The sequence below is a fragment of the Solanum pennellii genome, chromosome 5 (assembly GCF_001406875.1).
Source record: "Solanum pennellii chromosome 5, SPENNV200".
Taxonomy (NCBI): domain Eukaryota; kingdom Viridiplantae; phylum Streptophyta; class Magnoliopsida; order Solanales; family Solanaceae; genus Solanum; species Solanum pennellii.
Genome location: NC_028641.1, coordinates 75381950 through 75402657, shown reverse-complemented (window position 1 = coordinate 75402657; position 20708 = coordinate 75381950). Strand labels below are relative to the sequence as shown.

Sequence of the window (20708 nt, the reverse complement as noted above, 5' to 3'; positions counted from 1 at the left end):
CCCCCCCCCCCCCCGTTTTTTTCCTTATCTGTGGATGGTTTGTCTCTTTTAACTTGAGTATTGAAGCAACCCCCTTTTTATGTGTGTATCTGATTTTGAAGTTGACATTCTTGGTTCTTATGAATAGAAACATGAAAATAAAAACTTTATCATTCTTGATTTTCATTAGTGTGTTATTTTGGTAAGTTGAGCTGAGGAGGTTTATCAGAAACACTTTCTGTGCCCTTTTGGTAAGATCTGCGTATACTTACCCTCCTCAGATCTAACTCTGTAGGATTACATTGGGTATGTTCATACAAGTATTGAAATGTAGTAATTTGTATGTCATCATTATTGTAGGGGTAAGGATGTGAGCATAGAAAATCTTCATCAAGGTTTCACTCATGTTTTTGAGTCTACGTTTGACAGTTTAGAAGGTGTTGCAGAGTATATAGCTCATCCTGTTCATGTTGAATATGCAAATACATTGCTTCCTCAGCTGGAGAAATTCCTTATCATCGACTACAAACCACAGTAACTCAGTCCCTAAACTGAATTCACAAATTGATGCACTTACAGTAATCGATATATCTGTTTTACTTTACTGTACTGAAATCCAATAAGAACACAAACTTTTCTAAAGTGTGTGTTTTGCTTGTTTGCTATTACTGTATTCATTTCATAGACGCTAACGCGAGTTAGTTTTGGTCAGCTTGTGCTGTTTTTAAACTCGAGGGAGAATGTTTTTCGTTCATCTCTTCCCAGGGTGAATGAATGATGAACAACGTGTTATAAGTGTATCAATAAACTCAAATTTGTGTTTCCATTACCTCCTTTTTACAACATTTTACTGAGCAAATTTATCGATTGTTGGCAACTCTCAAACTCCTCAATGACTATACCAGTCCTGGATTTACGCAGGATAGGTCTATGAAAGGAGATAAATAGTTATGTGACAATATATTTTCGTTGTGATAATGCATATTAACAATTGAAAGACAAAAAGAACAAGGAAAAAAAATGGCTAATGAAGCATTAAACTTACATTTCTGTAGTTTTGATGTCAATGAGATTGGTCAATAACAAGAATATTAGCAAAGAATCATACAAAAATGATAGAATCTTTTGAATGCCAAAAAGAGATATGAGATGTAGTTGAATAGGAAGATTACTATGACTACATCCATCTGTAAGTTTACGAGTTTCTGGTCAAAAACATCCTTCAACTATATCCCGAACTTAAACTACATCTTTTAAGTATAATACTTAGCAGAAAATATCCTCCAAGTATTTAAAAGTGAACAATTTTCATCCTTTTCTCATGTTAGATATCGTAAAAAAGCTAAGGAATCCCACAAGCGATTCCTTTGCGAATACGATTAAGAGTGAAAAGTACAAAAACATACTAAATGAAATCCCACAAGCGAAGTCCAAAAAATGTAGTACAGAGACCTTACCGTTACCTTGTGGAGGTGAAGTTTGAAAGTAAAGACTCATAAATTCCAACGAAGCAAAATCTTTAAATGCTGATCAAAGATGGGGTGGGGCTAAAAGAAAAGTCAATGAAACTCACCATTGATGGCATTTAAACTCGACATGCAACTTGTATCTTTATTACAGTAATGAATATGCAGAAGAGAAAACATTAACTTTGAGGTGGTTTTGAGTACCCAATTAAGAGAGGAGAGGGGGGAAGAAACTTGTGTTCCAGAGATACTTGATATGGCAATTAGAAAATCTGCTTCAAGTATTTGAGATACTCGAAGGAAATAAAAAACAATGATATGACTGACGCTATCTCTACATGTGAATGGGCTTGTCATAAGTGGCCATGGCTGCTTCTTTCAGAGCCTCGCTCATTGTAGGATGTGCATGGCATGTACGAGCAATGTCTTCACTCGATGCTCCATAATTCAAAGCCAGCACTGCTTCGTGAATAAGCTCCCCTGCATTTGATGACATAATATGGACGCCCAAGATTTTGTCGGTTCCCTTCTCAGCAATTACCTTTACAATACCTTCAGCATCGTCAATTGCCTTGGCCCTACTGTTAGCAAGGAATGGAAATTTGCCTACGCGATAATCAACTCCAAGTGCCTTAACCTGTTCTTCAGTTTTCCCAACGGAAGCCACCTCTGGGTGAGTGTAGCAAACACCAGGAACCAAATCGTAGTCCACATGACCTTCCTTGCCTGCAATGAATTCCACACAAGCAACACCATCCTCCTCTGCCTTGTGAGCAAGCATTGGCCCGGGAATGACATCACCAATTGCATATACCCCTGGGACATTACTGGCAAAACGTTCATTGACCAAGATCCTACCAGCCTTGTCAGTTTCAACACCTATCTTGTCCAATCCAAGTCCTGAAGTGAATGGAACCCTACCAGCAGAAACAAGAACAACATCAGCCTCAAGAGTAGTCTGCTCACCACCAGCGGCAGGTTCAAGGGTCAACTTCACACTATCGCCAACAGTGTCAACTGACACCACTTTAGTTTTAAGCATGAACTTCATCTTTTGCTTCTCAAGAGAACGTTGGAATTGCTTGCGAACTTCACCATCCATGGTTGGAACAATATCAGATGCAAATTCAACAACAGTCACCTCTGAGCCAAGGCGGCCCCAGACAGATCCCATTTCGAGGCCTATGTAGCCAGCACCAATAACAACCAGTTTTTTTGGAATTTCAGTCAAAGCTAAAGCTCCAGTAGATGATACAATTCTCTTTTCATCAATGGTTAACCCAGGTAGACTTTTGACATCAGAACCAGTCGCAATTATGATATTCTTCCCCTTAACAATAGTATTACCACCTTCCACGGTGTCAACAGAAACTTCGGAAGGGGAAAGGAATTTACCATAGCCCTTAACATAGTTCACTTTGTTCTTCTTAAATAGACCCTCAATACCCCGTGTTAGACCAGCCACAGCCTTATCTTTCTGGGCCATCATAGCAGGAAGATCTACCTCAACAGAAGAGAACTTCACACCATGACTAGCAAAAGAATGTTGAGCTTCATGATACATGTGAGAGGAATGAAGAAGTGCCTACACATGAAAAGCAGAAACAGTGAACATGAAGTATCAGACCTCAAAAGCTGACTACAGAGCTCCAAGCACAATCGTCAACAAGAAAGATGGGCATAAACCTGTGCACTACTCTGCCAAGTATATTTGAAGGGTACCGTTGTTAATTTTACTATGCCGAAGAATGAACTTAAGTTCATGATGTCACATAAACAGAATGTCAGTTAGCAAATTACTAGAGCAGAACTGTATAGTTGAGGGTTATTACAAGATAAGTGGAGGCCATAAAAATATATGCACCCTATGCCCTATGGACAGCATTGGGTAAGGTAGGCACTAGGTTAGATACCAAAGAAAATGGCCTCTCAGTGAAGTTAAGTCTTGATTCACAACAAGAGAACCCTCAGGCATGTCACATTTTAAGGGCATCAAAGAACCCAAGTTAGCCATTACATTCAGCTTATCTTCTCTTCTTTGTTCATATTCCACAAATATATCTAAACTAACTAAGACCGAAATATTCAGAGGACTCCTCAGACAAAATAAAATTCATGCAATTGTCAGTAAAGTTGTTTTCTTTTTCAAATCCAAAAAGCTCTTTACTTAGAATATATCGTTGATTCAGCATTAGATTAAGGGGGTAAAAATCCCCGTCTTTACAATTTACAATAAGCGGTAAAATTATTTATCAATATGAGTATCCTATATCAATATAATATATTTTTTAAAACCACCTCTATTTTAACATAGAATAGGGAAAGTTGGGAATATATACTTCAATGCAAATTATAACGTAAGAAAAAATATATACCTTGCTAAGAAGCCAAACCAAGGAAAAAATGCACAACCATGAGAAAAGTATTTAATCTTCAGACTTTTGACGAAAAAAATAGAACAAAGGAAAACCCACTAAATATTCGCAAGAAAACTTTCATCGAGATTAAAATCTATATCAAGATAGTATGCCTCATTTAAGGGTGGCAGATTGGGCCATCCAGATCTTTTTGTCTTTAACTAGCTTAGGTAAAATTATTGAAAGGAAAACCGATACATGTTGAAGTTCAAATTCAGGAAAAAAGGAAGACGCTGAGGCACAAAAAAAAGAGAAAAGAAACAGGTTCCTAATTGTATATGAAAGATACAAGTCAACTCATCAATTGGAACCACAATTGACCACCATAGCAACAAAAAGAATGTGACTGTTGATTATGCCAGATGTCTGTACTTATATATGTAAGTCACAGATTAACTCATCAATTGGAAATCAGAATGTCTACAATCCCCTTCCAATAGTTTCATATAACTCAAAAATTAGGTCTATATTTTATTTTTCTTCTTAGAGAAAGCACCTTCTATTTTATTTTATGTCACTTTGGATAAAATTACTCAATTCTGCAGCATAAATAAATTAGAACATATCATTCATTATGCAGCATATATCTGCTATCGAAATTAACAGAGATGATTGCCATTTCCTTCATCTTTTATCAACCAAATAACACATAGTCAACACTTCACAAGTCACAGCTGGATAGTCAGAAATTACATACTCTCTCCATCCTATTTTATGTGACACTCTTTCCTTTTTAATCTGTCCCAAAAAGAATGTCACCTTACTATATGATTAGAAACAATATAACTTTTAAATCCCCCTTTTTCCCCTCAATGAAATGATTTATAGCCATATAAACATCTAAGGATTGTTTTAGACTACAAGTTTCAAAAGTCTTCGTTTATTTCTTACATACCGTGCCAAGTCAAATGGTACCACATAAAATGGGACGTAAGGAGTACTGTTTTTTGGTCTTTCTTATTTTTCCTTTTTCTGCAGGGGTGGCTTTGATACCTGATTTGAAGTGTCAACATAGCAAATGAAAGTTGTATGTGTAATACTTCCGATAATCCTAAAGCTAATCCTATAAAAATTATTAGAAGCAAATGAGAGATAATAAGAGATGAATAACTAAACAAGATTTTAGCATGCAATCTGGTTGAAAAATAAAAGATGTCGATGACATAACTTCTCTTAATGCAAAAAATTTGAATACATGGATTAAACATAACAACCAAAAAGTTTTAGTACTACCGCAAAATTAACACACATTATTCCTTTAAATAATACCGGTCGCAAACCAAGACTACATATTTAAGAATTGCTTAAAAGTGTATTCTTATGTTAACTACATCCTTCTTTGGAATTTCAAAGCAACTTCAGAATCTTTTAGAGAAGCGAATTCCTGAATCACTGTGTGTTTGGTGTGACGACGGTCACTTGTCAAGAATTCTGTCTCCTGGTATTTGGTTACCAAAAAATAAAGGAATACATTTCCATCAAAGGGTGGAAAATGAACCTCATGGCTCATTTATAGGTTTGAAGTTCCTTGTCACTATCTTAATTTTTTAACTTCATCCTACTTGCTCCCAACTAATACTAAAAAGACATTATTACTATTAATCTTCAATACAAAAAAAAAATCATCATAACACTCCAATTTGCGAACATTATTACTAATCTTAGCACATTTTTTTCCAGAAAATATTTCACTCACTAACTGAAATGCTGGAAAAGAACATCTTCTATGGAAGATCATTTTCCATCACACCAAACACAAAATTTTCAATTTTCTCACAGAACTCACATTACAGAATAACCTACTATAGATTTATTTGAACTCTGAAATATAAAACTGATATCTGTCAACAGTCTCTCAAATCAAAATCATCATAAAGTTAACCAAATGAATACCACAGATAACGCAATTTTTTAGCTCAATACTCAATAGCAGAATACTCTTAATCAACATAATCGTCACATACTATCGCATAATAAACAGTAGTACAATAGCAAAAACCACTAGATCTATGAAGATGCGAAACTTTGTTAAATCTAAAAAAAAATACCTTAGAAGGAATACAGCCAACATTGAGACAAGTACCGCCAAGAGTACCACGCTTCTCAATACAGGTAGTTTTGAGACCTAACTGCGCCGCTTTGATCGCCGCCACATATCCGCCAGGTCCACCACCAATAACAACGACGTCGTTCTCATCGGATCCCGAAGCGAAACCTCTGCTAACAGAAAATGAATACTTGAGATATCTAGAAGATAAAATTGTTGAAGCCTTTCGTCTAGCTAAGCTCCCAATCGCCATTTTTTCCGGCTTCAATTTTCACCTCTGAAAAAATTGAACAATTTTTCGCTGAGTTTTCTTATTATATATTTATAGAAAAATATAATGTATAGTGGCGGAGGTGTGCTGATTTATTATTTCATTTATTAATGTGGTGGCGTTTATTTATTTTTATATTATATACAAAAAAATGGATCGTGTAGAGTTTATGCGGTCTTAATTTTATTTTTATTATTACGAGTGATTAAAAAATGATAAAAATAAAAATAAATAATTTGTAATAATACATGGAAAATTAAAATAATATAAGAGTAATCATCTATTATTCAATTTAAAAAAGAATGTTTGTAAATTAAATTTGTGATTATCGTTAATAAGGTGAATTATAGTAACAAATAGCAATAAGTTTATAAATCTTATTCTTTTAACACTATGCTAGTCAAAGAAGGAAGCATATAATAATATTTTCGGAATTTATTTTTTTGTTCAACGAATCTTTGTAATAGTAAGAGAAAATTATAACAAGAGTGTTTTTTTATTGATAAAGAAATTCACAAACGTATAATAATTTGTAAATTTTTTTGGATAAGTAAATTACAGTTAACCAATCATACATGATAAAATATGAAGAAAATCTTAAACCAGAAAATTATACTTTGACAGATTATTTATTTAACCAACTCGACCATTAATAAAGCTTTTACGACTATAAAATTGCAATTCAAATAACTTATTTTGTCCTGTAAAATTGACATTGTATCAATTTGCATACACTTCAATTATTTCATTAAATATACACTAAATATTAGTATTTCACTAATCAAAATTTAGGCATAGAATAAAAATGACATAGTTTTTTGTTTGTCTTGGTTCAAATTTTGAAGAATAATGTAAAAGAGTTATATCCATTTCATTGTTTATCTAAAGCTAATTTTATGGTGAAAAAATGATTATATTTTTTTTAAGGAAAACACCAAAAGATAAAGAGATAAGAAAAGATTGAGATATTTAGCATAAGTTAGGAAATATTTTCCATCATATAGTAATAATAATAAATAATATCCTTTGCCACAAGAAAAATAATGTCCTCACAAACCCTACCTCCTATTTAACCTTCATTCTTGGCCCAAAATAGATTACAAAGCCTCCCCAATCTAGATGAGGTTAGCCCACTCTTCTTCACAATTGAAAGCCACTCATTAAGTGTGTTTAAAAAAAAAAACAGCTAAACATTAAGCCACATAAATTTGATAATTAAGTCGCTTACACTCTTCAAAATTATTATCATGTGCTTGTGAAATCCTTCAAACTCAAGTTAATTTCACGCCGACCCATGGTCATCCTTCTCTGGTTTACCAGTAATTCAATATGAATATGAACACTTAGGTCTACGATACTAGTGCATTTTTTAAAGATTCACAAATGTACAACTCCAAAAGATGTCATAGATTTTAGTAACTAGTAAAAGTAGATGGCTGTAATGGTAAACTGCATAATGACAATTAATTTCAGAAATAACACACCACAAGTTCTAATCTTTTTCATTAAAAAAAGTTGACAGCACCTACAATGCAATAGCCTTACAAAACTGTTGGCTGCTTTTTCTCACTACCCTGAAGCAGCCTCAAACAGACATGAAACCAGAAATAAAACAATTCTTTATACACATTGTAGGAAAAATTATATTAGTAATGGTCATGAAATAATGCTAGTTTACACTCAATTGCTTCCTAACAAACTTTGCAGCTTCTTCCTTGCGTCCTCGGACAAATTGCAACACCTGAATCTTGGTCTCTGTGATGGAACTGAAGTTCGGTGATCAGGTGAAGTAAAGCATACAACAATTGCAGTGAGATTGTCGTCTGTGTCTTTACATAAAGCTTGATTCACAAGTTCTCTGGCAGACTGCTGTGGGTCATTGTGCAGCCTAAGCTCATGGCGAACGACATTCACTGCATCTTGGTTAGACATCACATCCCAGATGCCATCGCAACCAAGTATCATGAACTCATCATCCTCAGTCAACAGCAATTGCTGAACTTCTGGTTCTGCAGTAAGAGGAGATGCAGACCCAAATGGAAGCTTCATATACCAATCTCCAAGGGCTCGAGTAATAGCAAGATCACCATTTAAGCAACCATATTCAATAATACCGCCCAATTTCTCAACTCTTTGTCGTTCCGCCAGACAAGTTGGCCTGTGATCTTGAGACAACTGAACTGCAACACCTTTCCTACAAAGAACAGCACGACAGTCGCCGGCATTAGCAACAACCAGATGTCTTCCTAGGACCAGCGCAGTTATTGCTGTTGTCCCACAATAGGCATCAACATTACATTCATCAGCTAAGGCCTGGTCAGCAATTAAAAATGCTCTAAAATGGGAACTCTCCAATTCTTCCAAGAATGCTTGATCAACAATAGATGTTTGCGGCAAATTAGCATCTTCAAAGAAAAATCTCATTGCATTAGTCCTGACATAAGCAGCTGCATCAGAACCTCCATGACCATCAAACACAGCATAGAAGGCACCTGGAAGAGGCCAATTGTATAGAGATCCTAACTGAGCTGAAAGATCATCAACACGAATATGCTCATCTTCATTGGATCTACGAGGTCCAATATCAGTATAGCTACCCGAACGAATAGCTGGGATAACATTACTGCTTCTAGCTGAATCAATTATAGTTGTCTGAGTGTTAGTTGAGCATCTCACACCCTGCTAATTGCAAAATAAATGAGGTCAGATCAAACCACGGGTACATTGCATTTCAACCACATATTCATATAACAAGTATCAATAATCATTAAGAAAACAAAACTTATTCAATCATAACCACAGTCCACAAAAGAAATGAGATAGTATAGTCAAATAACTCAACAAATCAACAAGCAACAACAAAAACCCAAATAAGAGTTTGAAAGTTAAAATCCATTTCTTTAGCAAACGGAAAAATCATTCAACTAAATCCCGCTTAGTTCAGTCAGATATATGAGTCCTCAGAGAAAAATTCTTAGTTACACTTTTCTGACAGACCCTAAACTTGGGAGACCCTCATTCTTTCTACTTGGACCTGTTATACTTGTGCGAAGTTCACATACGTACAATCCCAGAATCGAACAACAACAACATACACAATAAAATCCCACAAGTAGAGTTTGAGAAGGAAGGATGCGGGATCCTCTCTTGATGCAAGGAATAAAGGCAACTAGTCCATCCGGAAACTGCTGCTAAGATCCAAGGTTACATAGATTTCTATCTTTTAGTGTGGGGAATTAGCAGAGTGTATGCAGACGTTACCACTACGTTAAAACTGTTTTCGAAAAAGCCCCTCATTCAATACCAGAATTGAAAACTCAAAATAGCAGAATTGAGTTTTTTAAACCCTTATTCATTGCAATAATATCTATCAGATTAACTTTTTTTAAACTCCAAACCCTAAATAATACTATATCACAACCTCTAGGCAGATCCAATTCTTCACAGCAAACAAAATACACAAAGTAAAACAAGGTGCTACAGAAAATAATTTCCCTGAAAAGGAGATAACCTAGGTTCAGCTGGACTAACAACTTTGAGATCCCCGATCCGAATCACAAATCACAAAATTAGGTAAATTCTTCAAAACACACAAAATTGCGCACAAACAAACTCAAAGAGTTACCAAATATAGAAGGAAGACAAAACGGGAAATCAAATCTGAAACTTTACCGAGTCAGAACGAGAAATATCAACAGAAACCAAATCAGCCGAGCGAAATTCACGAGATTTTGTAAGAGAAGAAGACGTAGCAGTAGCCGAAACATCAAAGAAGTCCAAATCCTCATCTCCGACCACCGGCGCTGCCGTTGAAACTCCGATGTACTCAACGGAAACATTCGGTTGACACAAAATCTCCGCATCTACTACCACCATCTTCGCCGCCGCCGTCGAATTCTTCACAATCATCAAATGAGTTTAATCCAAAATTGATCAATAATTTGGATTACGAGATTTTATGGATAAAATTTGTTTATTAAAAACAGATTAGGGTTTAATTAATCGCTGAAATAGAAGCACAAGCAAGTTGGGTTCTTGAAGAAATTTATAGATTAAGAGTCGGCTTAGTATTTACTCGGATTAAATAGGAGTAACGCGTGACGCAAATAGTTCGGTGTCGAGTATTCACATACGAAAAATTTATAAAAAGAAAATTATTTTTATTTTATTTATGTTTATAAATATAGAATATAATATAATTTATAATCTCTAAAGAATTTTTAAAATGACAGAAGACGATAAAAATTTAATACGAAAAGAAAAATTAATCAACTACTTGATAATATGTCATTTACTTGGTTTCCTATTATACACGAAACGAAAGGTTGATTGACTTTTTAAATAGAAAAATTTCGAAAATTAAATTTAATACTACTATTACGAGAGACCTTAATTTTAAAAAATCTAATTAAGAGGTGGAAAGAAAGGAATAATCTTAAATAAGATAATGGGGTTATTTTTGCTAATTAATATGTTCATATTGGATTCCTAATTTAAAAGGCATTTTAATTTATTTTTATTCTTTATTTAGGTACCTAATCCACTAATAGAGAATAATTACAAGTATGGTAATATTATTAAAAATGTACTCTATTTGCTAGTAGAATTTTATCACTTAATCATGATTAGTCAAAAAGTATTTGTATCACAATCAATATAAATTCGTTGTATCAGTAACATCAATGATCTAAGTTATTTTGAAATTTCAATCGTTTGACGTATTTTCTACTCATTCTTAAAGGTTAAACCATGTAATCACACATTAAGATTATACTAATTTTATCAATCTTTAAATTAATAATCGCTCGTAAAAATGACAAATATACAAATTGATTTAAATATAAACATCACGAAAATGAATTTAACAAAAATAATTTAATATCCAATATGTTCATATTAAACCAAACAAGTCACACCTATATTTTCCACTTCATACAATAACCTGAATTAAGTATTATTTTTATCATAACTAAGTAGATTATGTCAAAATTACGTCTATTCATATAGTTCAATATATCAAACTTTCATTAGGCATGAAACTCAGAAAAGGATCGAATGAAAAAGACTTATTGTACATAATCTTACTCTATATTTTTATAAGAAACTATTTTTACAACTCAAAAACATGACTTTCTAGTTAAATAACAATAACTTTATCAATTACGTTAAAATTCTCATTACGTGTTTATTCAATAATACAAACAAACTATAAGTCACTTTCTTTTGTTGAAACAATGGCTAGGGTCAAGAAGTATCCTTTTCTTTCTAGATAGTTCGATATATATATATATATATATATATCAAAATTCTTCAATCCAAATTAAAACGTCACTAAACACGTTAATAATATATTTATTCGTTAAGTATAACAAATTGAGAAATATTTATTATTTTCAAGTTTAAGTCTACGTTGACTTAAATAAATAATAATACTCTGTATTTTTTCCATTAATTTTTAAACTTATAATACATTAGTTTTCATTAAATTAAAATTGTACAAAGACAAAAGAAAAGGGGGTAAAGGAAAACTAGAACAAGCAACTATCAAGGTCCATCCAATTGTAGAAAATTATATTATAAATATAAGATTACACTAACCTTTTTATCTATATTGATTTTAGTGACACGTAACATATTTTAAATTCTTTTAATAAAAATTTTAACGTAACTCTTATAAGTGAAATAAAAAATTTAAAAAAAAATTAAATATATAAAAACGATCAAAATCAAACAAGAGCGCGTCTAAATCCAAAACGAGCACAACCACATTAAGATTGGTAGGTAAAGTGACACGTAAAACAAAGGCATAAAAAGTCAAAACACTAAACTCTAGTAGGACCAAGCACTTAAAAAAGATGTCAAATAGTTCAACTTCAACAGGTAATGGATAATTGTATATAGTATTGGACTTCAAACTTTTATAAAATAACGGAAAAGGGTCTAGATATACCCCTTAACTTTGTCATTTAGAGTTGATATACCCCTCGTTATAAAAGTGCCTCATAGATGTCCTTACCGTTATACAAACGGCTCACATATACCCCTGTCATTACAAAATGGCTCACATATACCCTTCATTTAACGGAAGTTAATAAATTAGTTTAAAATTTTATATTTATTACTTCTAATTTTTTTTTAAAAATTATTTAGGGGTATATATGATTCTTCTATCAAAGTTCTAGGTATATTTTGACTTTTTTCATACATAAATTATTTTTTTGACTTCTTTTATTATAACTATTTGAGTTTCTTATTCTTATTTTGTTTTTTTCTTTCATTTCTTAGTTTAAAGAAAAAAAATTAAACTATTTTTTTTGTGTCTATTGTAATTTAATTTCGTATTCGAAGAAAAAATTTGGTCATCTACAATAAGTTTTACAAGAATATTAGTGAAACATAGATAAATTTGATTATCAAAATAATAATTATATAAATTAGTCATTGGACAAAACAAAGTCAAAAAAATATGTTTGACGAGGATTAAATTTACTCATATGGAAGTATATTTTTGAAAAAAAAATAAAAATTTAGATTAAAATTATTATTTTTTCATTTCCGTTAGAGGAAAAGGGTATATGTGAGCCATTTGTCTACAAGTAAGGGTATTAGGTATATATGAGCCACTTTCATAACAAGGGGTATATCAGCTCGAAGATGCAGAGGTAGATCGAGAAAGAATTGGGAATAAGACATGATATATTTTTAGCTTATCGAGTGCATAATTCCGAATGGAAGAACATAGATGTAGAGGATTAGAGTAGAATGTTAGTAAATAATCGAACATTATTGTTTCTCTTTTGATGGGAGAGGAGGTTCTAGTTTGGAGCGTGTAAAAAATCGAACCGACTGATAAATCAAATTAAGAAAAAAGTGTGTTATTGATTTATCGTTATTGGATTAACGATTTTCTAATGATTTTATGAAAGAAAAATTGTAGAGTCATCGATTCGGTATTGGTTTTTAATATTGAGTTACTAGGTAAACCGATGACCATTAAGACTAGTAATTTACAACTGTACATAAATATTATATATTGATCTCAATACTTTACTAGTTACCGTCTTTATCCTTTAGCTTTCAATTTACACTTCAAAGTAACTTTTAGTTCATAACTTCACATTATGCCAAACGTCAAAAAACAAGTAAGATTTTTCTCTGTGTTACACTTGTATAGTTTTATCATTACATATTGTGTTGTCACGACAAATTTATTAGAGAAGTCATATGTTTATTTTATAAATATTTTCTTATTGCTAAAATCGAAAACGGAATAATTAAGGACCAAAACCGATAAATTGAAAACTGATAAAAGATCTCTTATTGGTTTGGTTATTGATTTAACGTATTTAAAAACTGAAAACTGATAAACCGAACCGATAACACATAAAACCGTACCGACCAATGCACACCCCCGAGCACCTCATATTTGTTGTTTCATTTGATTTAATTATCTTTGCTATTTTTAACGTTAATACTTCCCTTTTTTTGATATTTTCATGTTAAACCTATTTTGAAAAATGTTTTTCTTGAGCTTAGTGTCAATAGGAAACAACCACTCTACCCCCCACAAAGACGGGTAAGATCTATGTTCACATCACTCTACCGAACCTCACTCGTGGGATCATACCGGGTATGTTGTCATAGTATATGTATAAGTATCTTTAGTTCTATTACTCCTTTTTCAACATTCAACATCAGCTAACCAAGACAACATAAGAAGGCACATAGATTACATGAATAACAACAATATAATGCCAATGAAACAATATACAGTTGCAGTTTGATGACCTTTGTCAAAGAATAAACAAACAGAACATTTATATCTGCAAAAAGATTGTACTCACTAGTCGATTTGCAACGTTCAGGATTACAGCACGATCACTCGCAGCAGTTTGGTTCGTGCTCTTTCTGCAGTTTCTCCCACAGACATAGTACCATCCTCGGATTCTGATAATGAGCAAGAACATATCCTGAATCACAACCGGCATTGTAAAATCTTTCATCATTAACATACTGTACTTTGTGACCCTTCCTCCTGAATTCCTCAACCCAAATGCCCACAGCAACATCCTCAAGTTTAAAAAGCTGGCAAAAGATACACAAACAAAACAAGTTTAGCATATTGAGTAGAGTTTCAACTTGGGAAATCCGTCTCACGTGTTCCTTCTCTTATCGTTTTGTGGTTCAAGCGATAAGACGATTGTATATAACAGAGAATAATGATAACATGCGTAGTTTCTCTATACTAGAGAATTCCTAGTTGTAATGCTTCCATAACATCTAACACTCTGCTTCATTCTATTTAGTCTGATGATGATGATATGAAATGAGCTTAAATGAAAAAGTCAGATACATATGGCCGACCCCGACTTGTTTAACACTGAAGAGTACTTGTTGTATTTTGCTTCTTTCTATTGAAGATACATATTAGATTCTTTCAGTAAGTTGATTATGTGTACCATTTTATCTCAAATCATATAAGATCAAATTAAATAGTTCAACTATTAATCTACTCCTTGAAACTATCTTAGTAGTAGTAATTCATGGCTGGTAAGAAGACGGAAAAATGATTTTTTTTCCCGACAATAAGGAGGAGTATTACCATCAGTTCCATTTCTTGATGGCCCTGAACAATGAACTTAGCTATATCTCGAGAAATAATATAACCTGGTCCATGTGCCCACGGGGGATAGAAAGCAGGCGGATATTCCTGCAGAAGGGAACCGTGATTAAGGAGTTTGTAATATTGCTATACGAATACACGAGTTTAGAAATAAATACCTCAGGACTGATATACCACTTGTTTTCTTTATCTCTGTGGGGTGTTGATTCAAAAGATATCCCACCATATAATAGACCATTAGGATCCTTTCCCTTGAGACTAGATAGAACTTCATCAATCCTTACAAAAGCATCATCGTCCGTCTTCATAACATATTTGGCAGGCAGAATTTTAACCTGCAATTTAAGCACACAATGCTTTAGCCAAATGATCTATCAAACTTTCAAATGAGCATGTAAATGCAGTCAAATAATATTACAATTGGATATGTTTCATCTTGTCAGATGAGAAATTCAATATATAGAGAGTGTCTATAGCACTGGGATTGTGGAAATAACCCTGATACTTTAGTTTGACGAGTTGTAATAATCCGTAAATCGCATCTTGGTTTAAGGAAACGGATACTTTATACAGTTATACAGATACCAGAAACCTATGTACGCAATCAAAAAAAAACCTTCATACACTACATATTCTCCAAAATGAATTCTGTAGTCGGACTTTTTCCCACTCCACTCCAATTGGGAGGATCAATAGTGTTCCCAATTATTCTCCAGCGTGACTCGAACCTTCAACCGACCAGTTGATGGTGGAGATACTCAACTATTAGAACTAGCCTCACTTGTCAATTGTGCAGGAAGACTTTATAAAGCATTTCTTGGAGTGTATGTACTACTATCCTCCAACAATTATAAGTAAAAGAAGACTCTAATTTGTAACTGATAATTAAATTCAATTTTTACTCATGAATACTTGAAAGTCCTTACACCCATAATGCAAATTGCTATGGTCTTCAAAGTGAGCAGGCTGTAGTAATCAACAAAAGGCAATAGTTGGATATCTCCATAGGCTTGTGCTTCCTTCCATAGCTCAAAGTTGACCTGCCTATTTTTGTCCTGCATTTGTTTTCAAAAGGACGTATAAGTAATGATCAATTCCTAGTAGAGCAACGAAAAATATTAGACAAAGTAATTGAGCAACAAAGGCTAAACAACAATATCTTAACAGGTAACTCACGATAAACTGCAAGATCATAAACTGAGCAATTACAAATAAGAGCACTACAATAGAAGTATAACATGAAAAAGAGTTGGGAAGGTCTCAATCGCAAAGGCCAAAATAGAAGACACAAAGCACAATCACAGTAGATGCAGTGAGAGAATTCCAATAATCTAGACCATGAGAAGGACCAACTACCAAGCCACCAAAAAACAATCAAAGGAGGACTGTAGCAACCTTACTATAATATGAACCCCTTCATTTCAATTTGTTTGGTTGGTCGGCACGAAGTTTAAGAAAGTAAATAAGACTTTTGAATCTTGTGGTTGTAAACTAAAGATAAGTAGAATGATGTACCATAATTCCCTTTAATCTTGTGATCTGAAACATGTCAGGTCGAAAGTCAAAATTAAAGAGTTGCCAAAAAAGGGAAGAGGCATTCTTTTTAAACGAACTAAAAAGGAAAGTAAGACAAACAAATTGAAACGGAGGGAGCATTTGAAATAGATGGAGAATATGAAAATTAGTGTCTACAATAACTACTTTCAAGTTTCAGCTGAAAGTCTCACTTACAAGACCAATAAAAAATCGGACAGCTACTTCTCCTGACCGCACAGCTTCATATTGCATCCATGATTTCCTTAGTGCCATACGTCTCTCAAAATTGTTTCCAGTAGAGAAAACTCCAATTAACATGACAAGTCTCTTTTTAGGAGTTAATGGAGCTTTGAGTTGCTCAACATCATAACCCAAGTTAAAATCAGTGGAAACAGGTAATCCTTTTGCTAAGATCGATATGGTGTCCACACCACCTATCACATTGACTCCACTAACCAACCAAGGTTCGAGTTTCTGCATTTGTAGAAACACAGCACTATAAAAGGAGTTATCCATAAAATTCACGCAACAGTTCCAAAAGATAATAAAGCTCAGTGATCTGGCTGAAACTACAAACACTAACCTCTCTATATGCAAAAGACGTCTCGTGTCTTCCGTTGACTGTCATATGGAACCCCTCTATACCAGCCCATAGTGTTGCAGTAAATGGATTACCTTCAAGAAAAGGGTAATTGGCAGTACCGTAGGCACTAGAATTTGATACATCTGAAGACTTTGGATTGCTGGTATTGGTCATATTTGCAGTTTCTTCTATATTATATCGGAAAATTTTGGCATTGCATTTGACTAATCCATCAACTGATATATGTAGTAAGAATATGTCAGATTACAAGATTACTAGGAGCAATGGAAACAATAAGGTGCTAACTACTCCTGGATGTTTATTTAAAATATTGGTCACTGAGGAAGGATATATCACCACTTCACTACAGTCAACAATTGAAGTACTAGTCTATAAGGCTACCGTCCTATTTGCACTGGTAAGAACACAGAACTTAGAGATCTGACAGAATAAAGTGCCATACGTCATGATAATCTTGGCCAAAGTACATGCTATCCAATAAGCTTGGTATCATCAAATAAATTTCAAAAAATCGGCAATTCGTTTACTGAGAAAATTGAACTACAAGTCCATATGGCTTTCTTCAATATGTAAATGGTGATATGACTTATCAAAGAGCATGATAGGAACAATTCTTTTTCAAGCAGATGCTGAGTTGGTGACTCATTGAATGGTTGAGCTCATAATAACAAGCTTATCAAAGACTTAAAATTTGTAACTTAATTCACGAAATGACAACTTTCTTCATCATGTCACATGGTCGAACCCACTACTTTGTGATGATGTAAGAGCAACACATCTATACCTCTCTTGCTTTGACCGGAAGCTGGTCATAAATCATTACATAAAATTCTATTACTATCTGTTTGAAGAGCTTGCAACATCAGATAATTTTCAGCTAAGTTGCGTGGACTCTTCACTTTTAATGCCACACCCGTGTTAGATTCTCCAATACACTACTTTTGATGAATCCGACGCACACATGCTAACATTTTTGAAGAGTCCGAGCAATGTAGATTTTCAGAAAAGGGTTGTGGAATCCAATCAATACAGCCTATAAAGATCCACCCAAATAGAAAGAATCCTTCTCTAAAAAGCATCCTTGTAGCAACTAGCAAGTAAAATGACATTTAAGGTAGAAAACTATCTCTAACAAAGATATACAAGATTACATATAACTGTTTTTCCCTGAATGAACACAAATTAGAAGATGAAAAGATGCTATAAGTAAGTTTTTTGTATGATTTAGTGATTTACCTTTTATCATGTCGGTGGAGCCATGATCGGGGCACTTTTCCACCTTACCCCACCCGGATTCATTAGTCCATGAATTTTGGGTGATAAGGGGATCCTTTGTCAAGTTCTCCCCTGGCAAAATTACTTTATAATTCAAAACTATAGGAGGCTTTGTTTCCTCTGGAAGTTTCGAACCTACAAGCTCAATTTGAAAACCTTCTTGTTTTGCATCAGGTATGCCTATCACAGTAATAGATGAATCCTCAACTAAGCCACAAGGGATCCTAAGACTGCTCCCGTCCTTCAACATCGCGGGATTGAATGCAGTCACAGAATAAGGACAATCCTCATTTTCCTTCTCATCTTGAGCTTTGCTTTTCTCAATGAACGACACCAAATCTTTCCATGATATGGCAGCCTCCTTAACTCCTTGAGCAGTTCCATTCAAACCATCTGATCTAGACAACAACAATCTCATCTTGCCCCATGCTAGCAATGCGTTAGACTCTTCTGTCGAAAAATTATTCAAGTTGTATAGATCATTAAGCCCTTCGACATCAATAAGATGTGGTTTTTCCTTAAAAGTTACTAGCTCTATTGGATACAGATCAGACGACTTGGCATTTTCATCCTTCGAACCTTCATTAATGTCTGGATGGTCATTGAAAAACCCATAAACTGATTGCTTTTTTGGAGATTCTTCCACACTGCTGTCTGATTTTTCTACAATGCTGTATGATTTTTCTACACTACTATATCGAATCAACAAGACCATTGCAAGACCAATAATAAGTAGGCATCCAGCCCATCTCTTCCTTCCCACTTTTCTAATAAACAAATACTTCTTCATTCACACTATACCTCAGCTTGTACTTAACTAATGCTCCACCGAAGGTCTCGTGTTCAAGCCCTCGGTATGAAGTCCCCTTAGTTAGGGAACACTTTACCCCCTAATGCGAGACTTCTTTGTCGACGTGAATCAAGATTTAATTAAAGCCCCAATATGACACAAAAACACAAAAACTAGTGTTCCACCACAGTGAATCAAATCCTAAGTTTTTAACACCCCAGAACTAAAAAACTTGAATTTTCAGTTTTGCACCTAACCCCATCACTAAAATCTTCACACACCTCAGCTAATATATGCAGATTTCAACATTCTTGAAAATTAAAAAAATCAACTTTCTGCCTCTCTTTCTTCTATATTTCTCTCTTTTACAGTAAAATGAACCTCACAAAGTAAAAAAGTTCACTTTTTTTTCAAGAAAATGGGAAAAAAAACAAAAACTAGTAAAAGATCAAGAAACAAAACAATAAACACTAAAATTAACCAAACCTCTGGATCTGCACAGGGTAAAAAAACAAAACTTTATTGATTTCCACTGAAAAAATGAGCTGAATTTGAATTTGGGAATTTGGTATTTGAGAGTTTACTTTTCTACAACACTACTTCTTCTTCTTCATTCAGCTTAGCTCAGAGCTATGAACAAGAATTCAGTACAAGGCCTTCTGTTGAAACAAAACGACGACGCACTGTAAACTCCAAAGAGTTTTTTTTGGTTGAACTCCAAATTTTTTATTATATATATTTTAAATTAATTTAATTAAAAAAAAAAGAAAAATTTATACGAACTCGCTATTAAAAATATATCATATCAAGATTCAACTATTTTTAATTGTTATGGTCCAAATATTAAAAAATATATTTGTTATAATATTTGAACTCGACACATTATTCTTATTATTTTAAAAATAAACATATAGAATAAATTCTTTTTGATAAATGGATAATAGGGTGATCCTGTGTATGCATGTCCAATTTTACTTTAGGGCTTATCCTTCATTATTTATTTAATTTATTTTATATAATATAGGATTTATCTTTTCTTTTATAATTTTTATTTTATTTTTGTGAGTTAAATTTCAAATTGTGGTTACAAAAATTGAATAACAATATGAAAAAATTACTAAGATTAAACCGATCGAATTGGGTGAGTCATGACCCAACTAATTTTTAACTCATTTAAGTCCAATTCATTTAAACCCAATGTAAACTTGATTTGGTCGGAACCTAACCTGATTTCTATTTTAATTCATTTTTTAAAGAGTAGTATTAATAAATAACGTACTTAAGAATACTTATTACTAGTACTAAACTTCAATTTCAACTCAATCCGCTCGGTTGACACCTCTAATTCCACTAATTAAATCTAGAGAAGAATGATAAATACACACTTTATCCTTACTTTAAAAGATAGCAAATTTATTTTCAATAGCAAGCACAATAGGAATTACACAAAATATAAATAGATTACACATTGAAAACACCAAATTACAACAACAACAAAATAGCTTGATCTCATAAGTAGAATTTTAAGAAGGTAAAAGATTAACATTAGAAAAATGAATTGTATATTTTCTTATTATACTAACTATTTTTAATATTTTTAAAAAATTAATAACTAATGTTAAGAGTAACCATGAAAAAACAATTTTCTTTTCAAATGTTTAAAATGAATGAGTGAAAATAAAAATAAATGAATACATAAA

The 20708-nt window shown here is 33.2% G+C and overlaps 4 protein-coding genes across 4 annotated transcripts in view; 1 reads left to right on the top strand and 3 right to left on the bottom strand.

Annotated features, from left to right (window-relative positions):
* Positions 1 to 808, top strand: part of LOC107018499 (stress-response A/B barrel domain-containing protein HS1) — a 2252-nt gene extending 1444 nt beyond the window's left edge. The window contains exon 2 of the mRNA XM_015218994.2: positions 340 to 808. Within this exon, the coding sequence (XP_015074480.1) occupies positions 340 to 517 (178 nt within the window). The 3' untranslated portion in view covers positions 518 to 808. The remainder of the gene's footprint in view (positions 1 to 339) is intronic.
* Positions 809 to 1527: 719 nt separating this feature from the next.
* Positions 1528 to 6255, bottom strand: LOC107020311 (dihydrolipoyl dehydrogenase 1, mitochondrial). The gene is made up of 2 exons (XM_015220612.2): positions 5911 to 6255; positions 1528 to 3030 (listed from the first exon to the last, which is right to left on the bottom strand). The coding sequence occupies exons 1-2, from the start codon at positions 6160 to 6162 to the stop codon at positions 1780 to 1782; spliced, it is 1503 nt and encodes a 500-aa protein (XP_015076098.1). The 5' UTR covers positions 6163 to 6255; the 3' UTR covers positions 1528 to 1779.
* A 1392-nt stretch (positions 6256 to 7647) lies between these two features.
* Positions 7648 to 10240, bottom strand: LOC107018575 (probable protein phosphatase 2C 49). Its single transcript, XM_015219090.2, has 2 exons — positions 9853 to 10240; positions 7648 to 8859 (listed from the first exon to the last, which is right to left on the bottom strand). Exons 1-2 carry the CDS (start codon positions 10087 to 10089, stop codon positions 7861 to 7863), a joined length of 1236 nt encoding a protein of 411 aa, XP_015074576.1. The 5' UTR covers positions 10090 to 10240; the 3' UTR covers positions 7648 to 7860.
* A 3590-nt stretch (positions 10241 to 13830) lies between these two features.
* Positions 13831 to 19719, bottom strand: LOC107020934 (hydroxyproline O-galactosyltransferase GALT3). Its single transcript, XM_015221470.2, has 7 exons — positions 18180 to 19719; positions 16923 to 17158; positions 16535 to 16813; positions 15730 to 15858; positions 14962 to 15138; positions 14783 to 14890; positions 13831 to 14265 (listed from the first exon to the last, which is right to left on the bottom strand). Exons 1-7 carry the CDS (start codon positions 19006 to 19008, stop codon positions 14059 to 14061), a joined length of 1965 nt encoding a protein of 654 aa, XP_015076956.1. The 5' UTR covers positions 19009 to 19719; the 3' UTR covers positions 13831 to 14058.
* Positions 19720 to 20708: the final 989 nt, after the last annotated feature.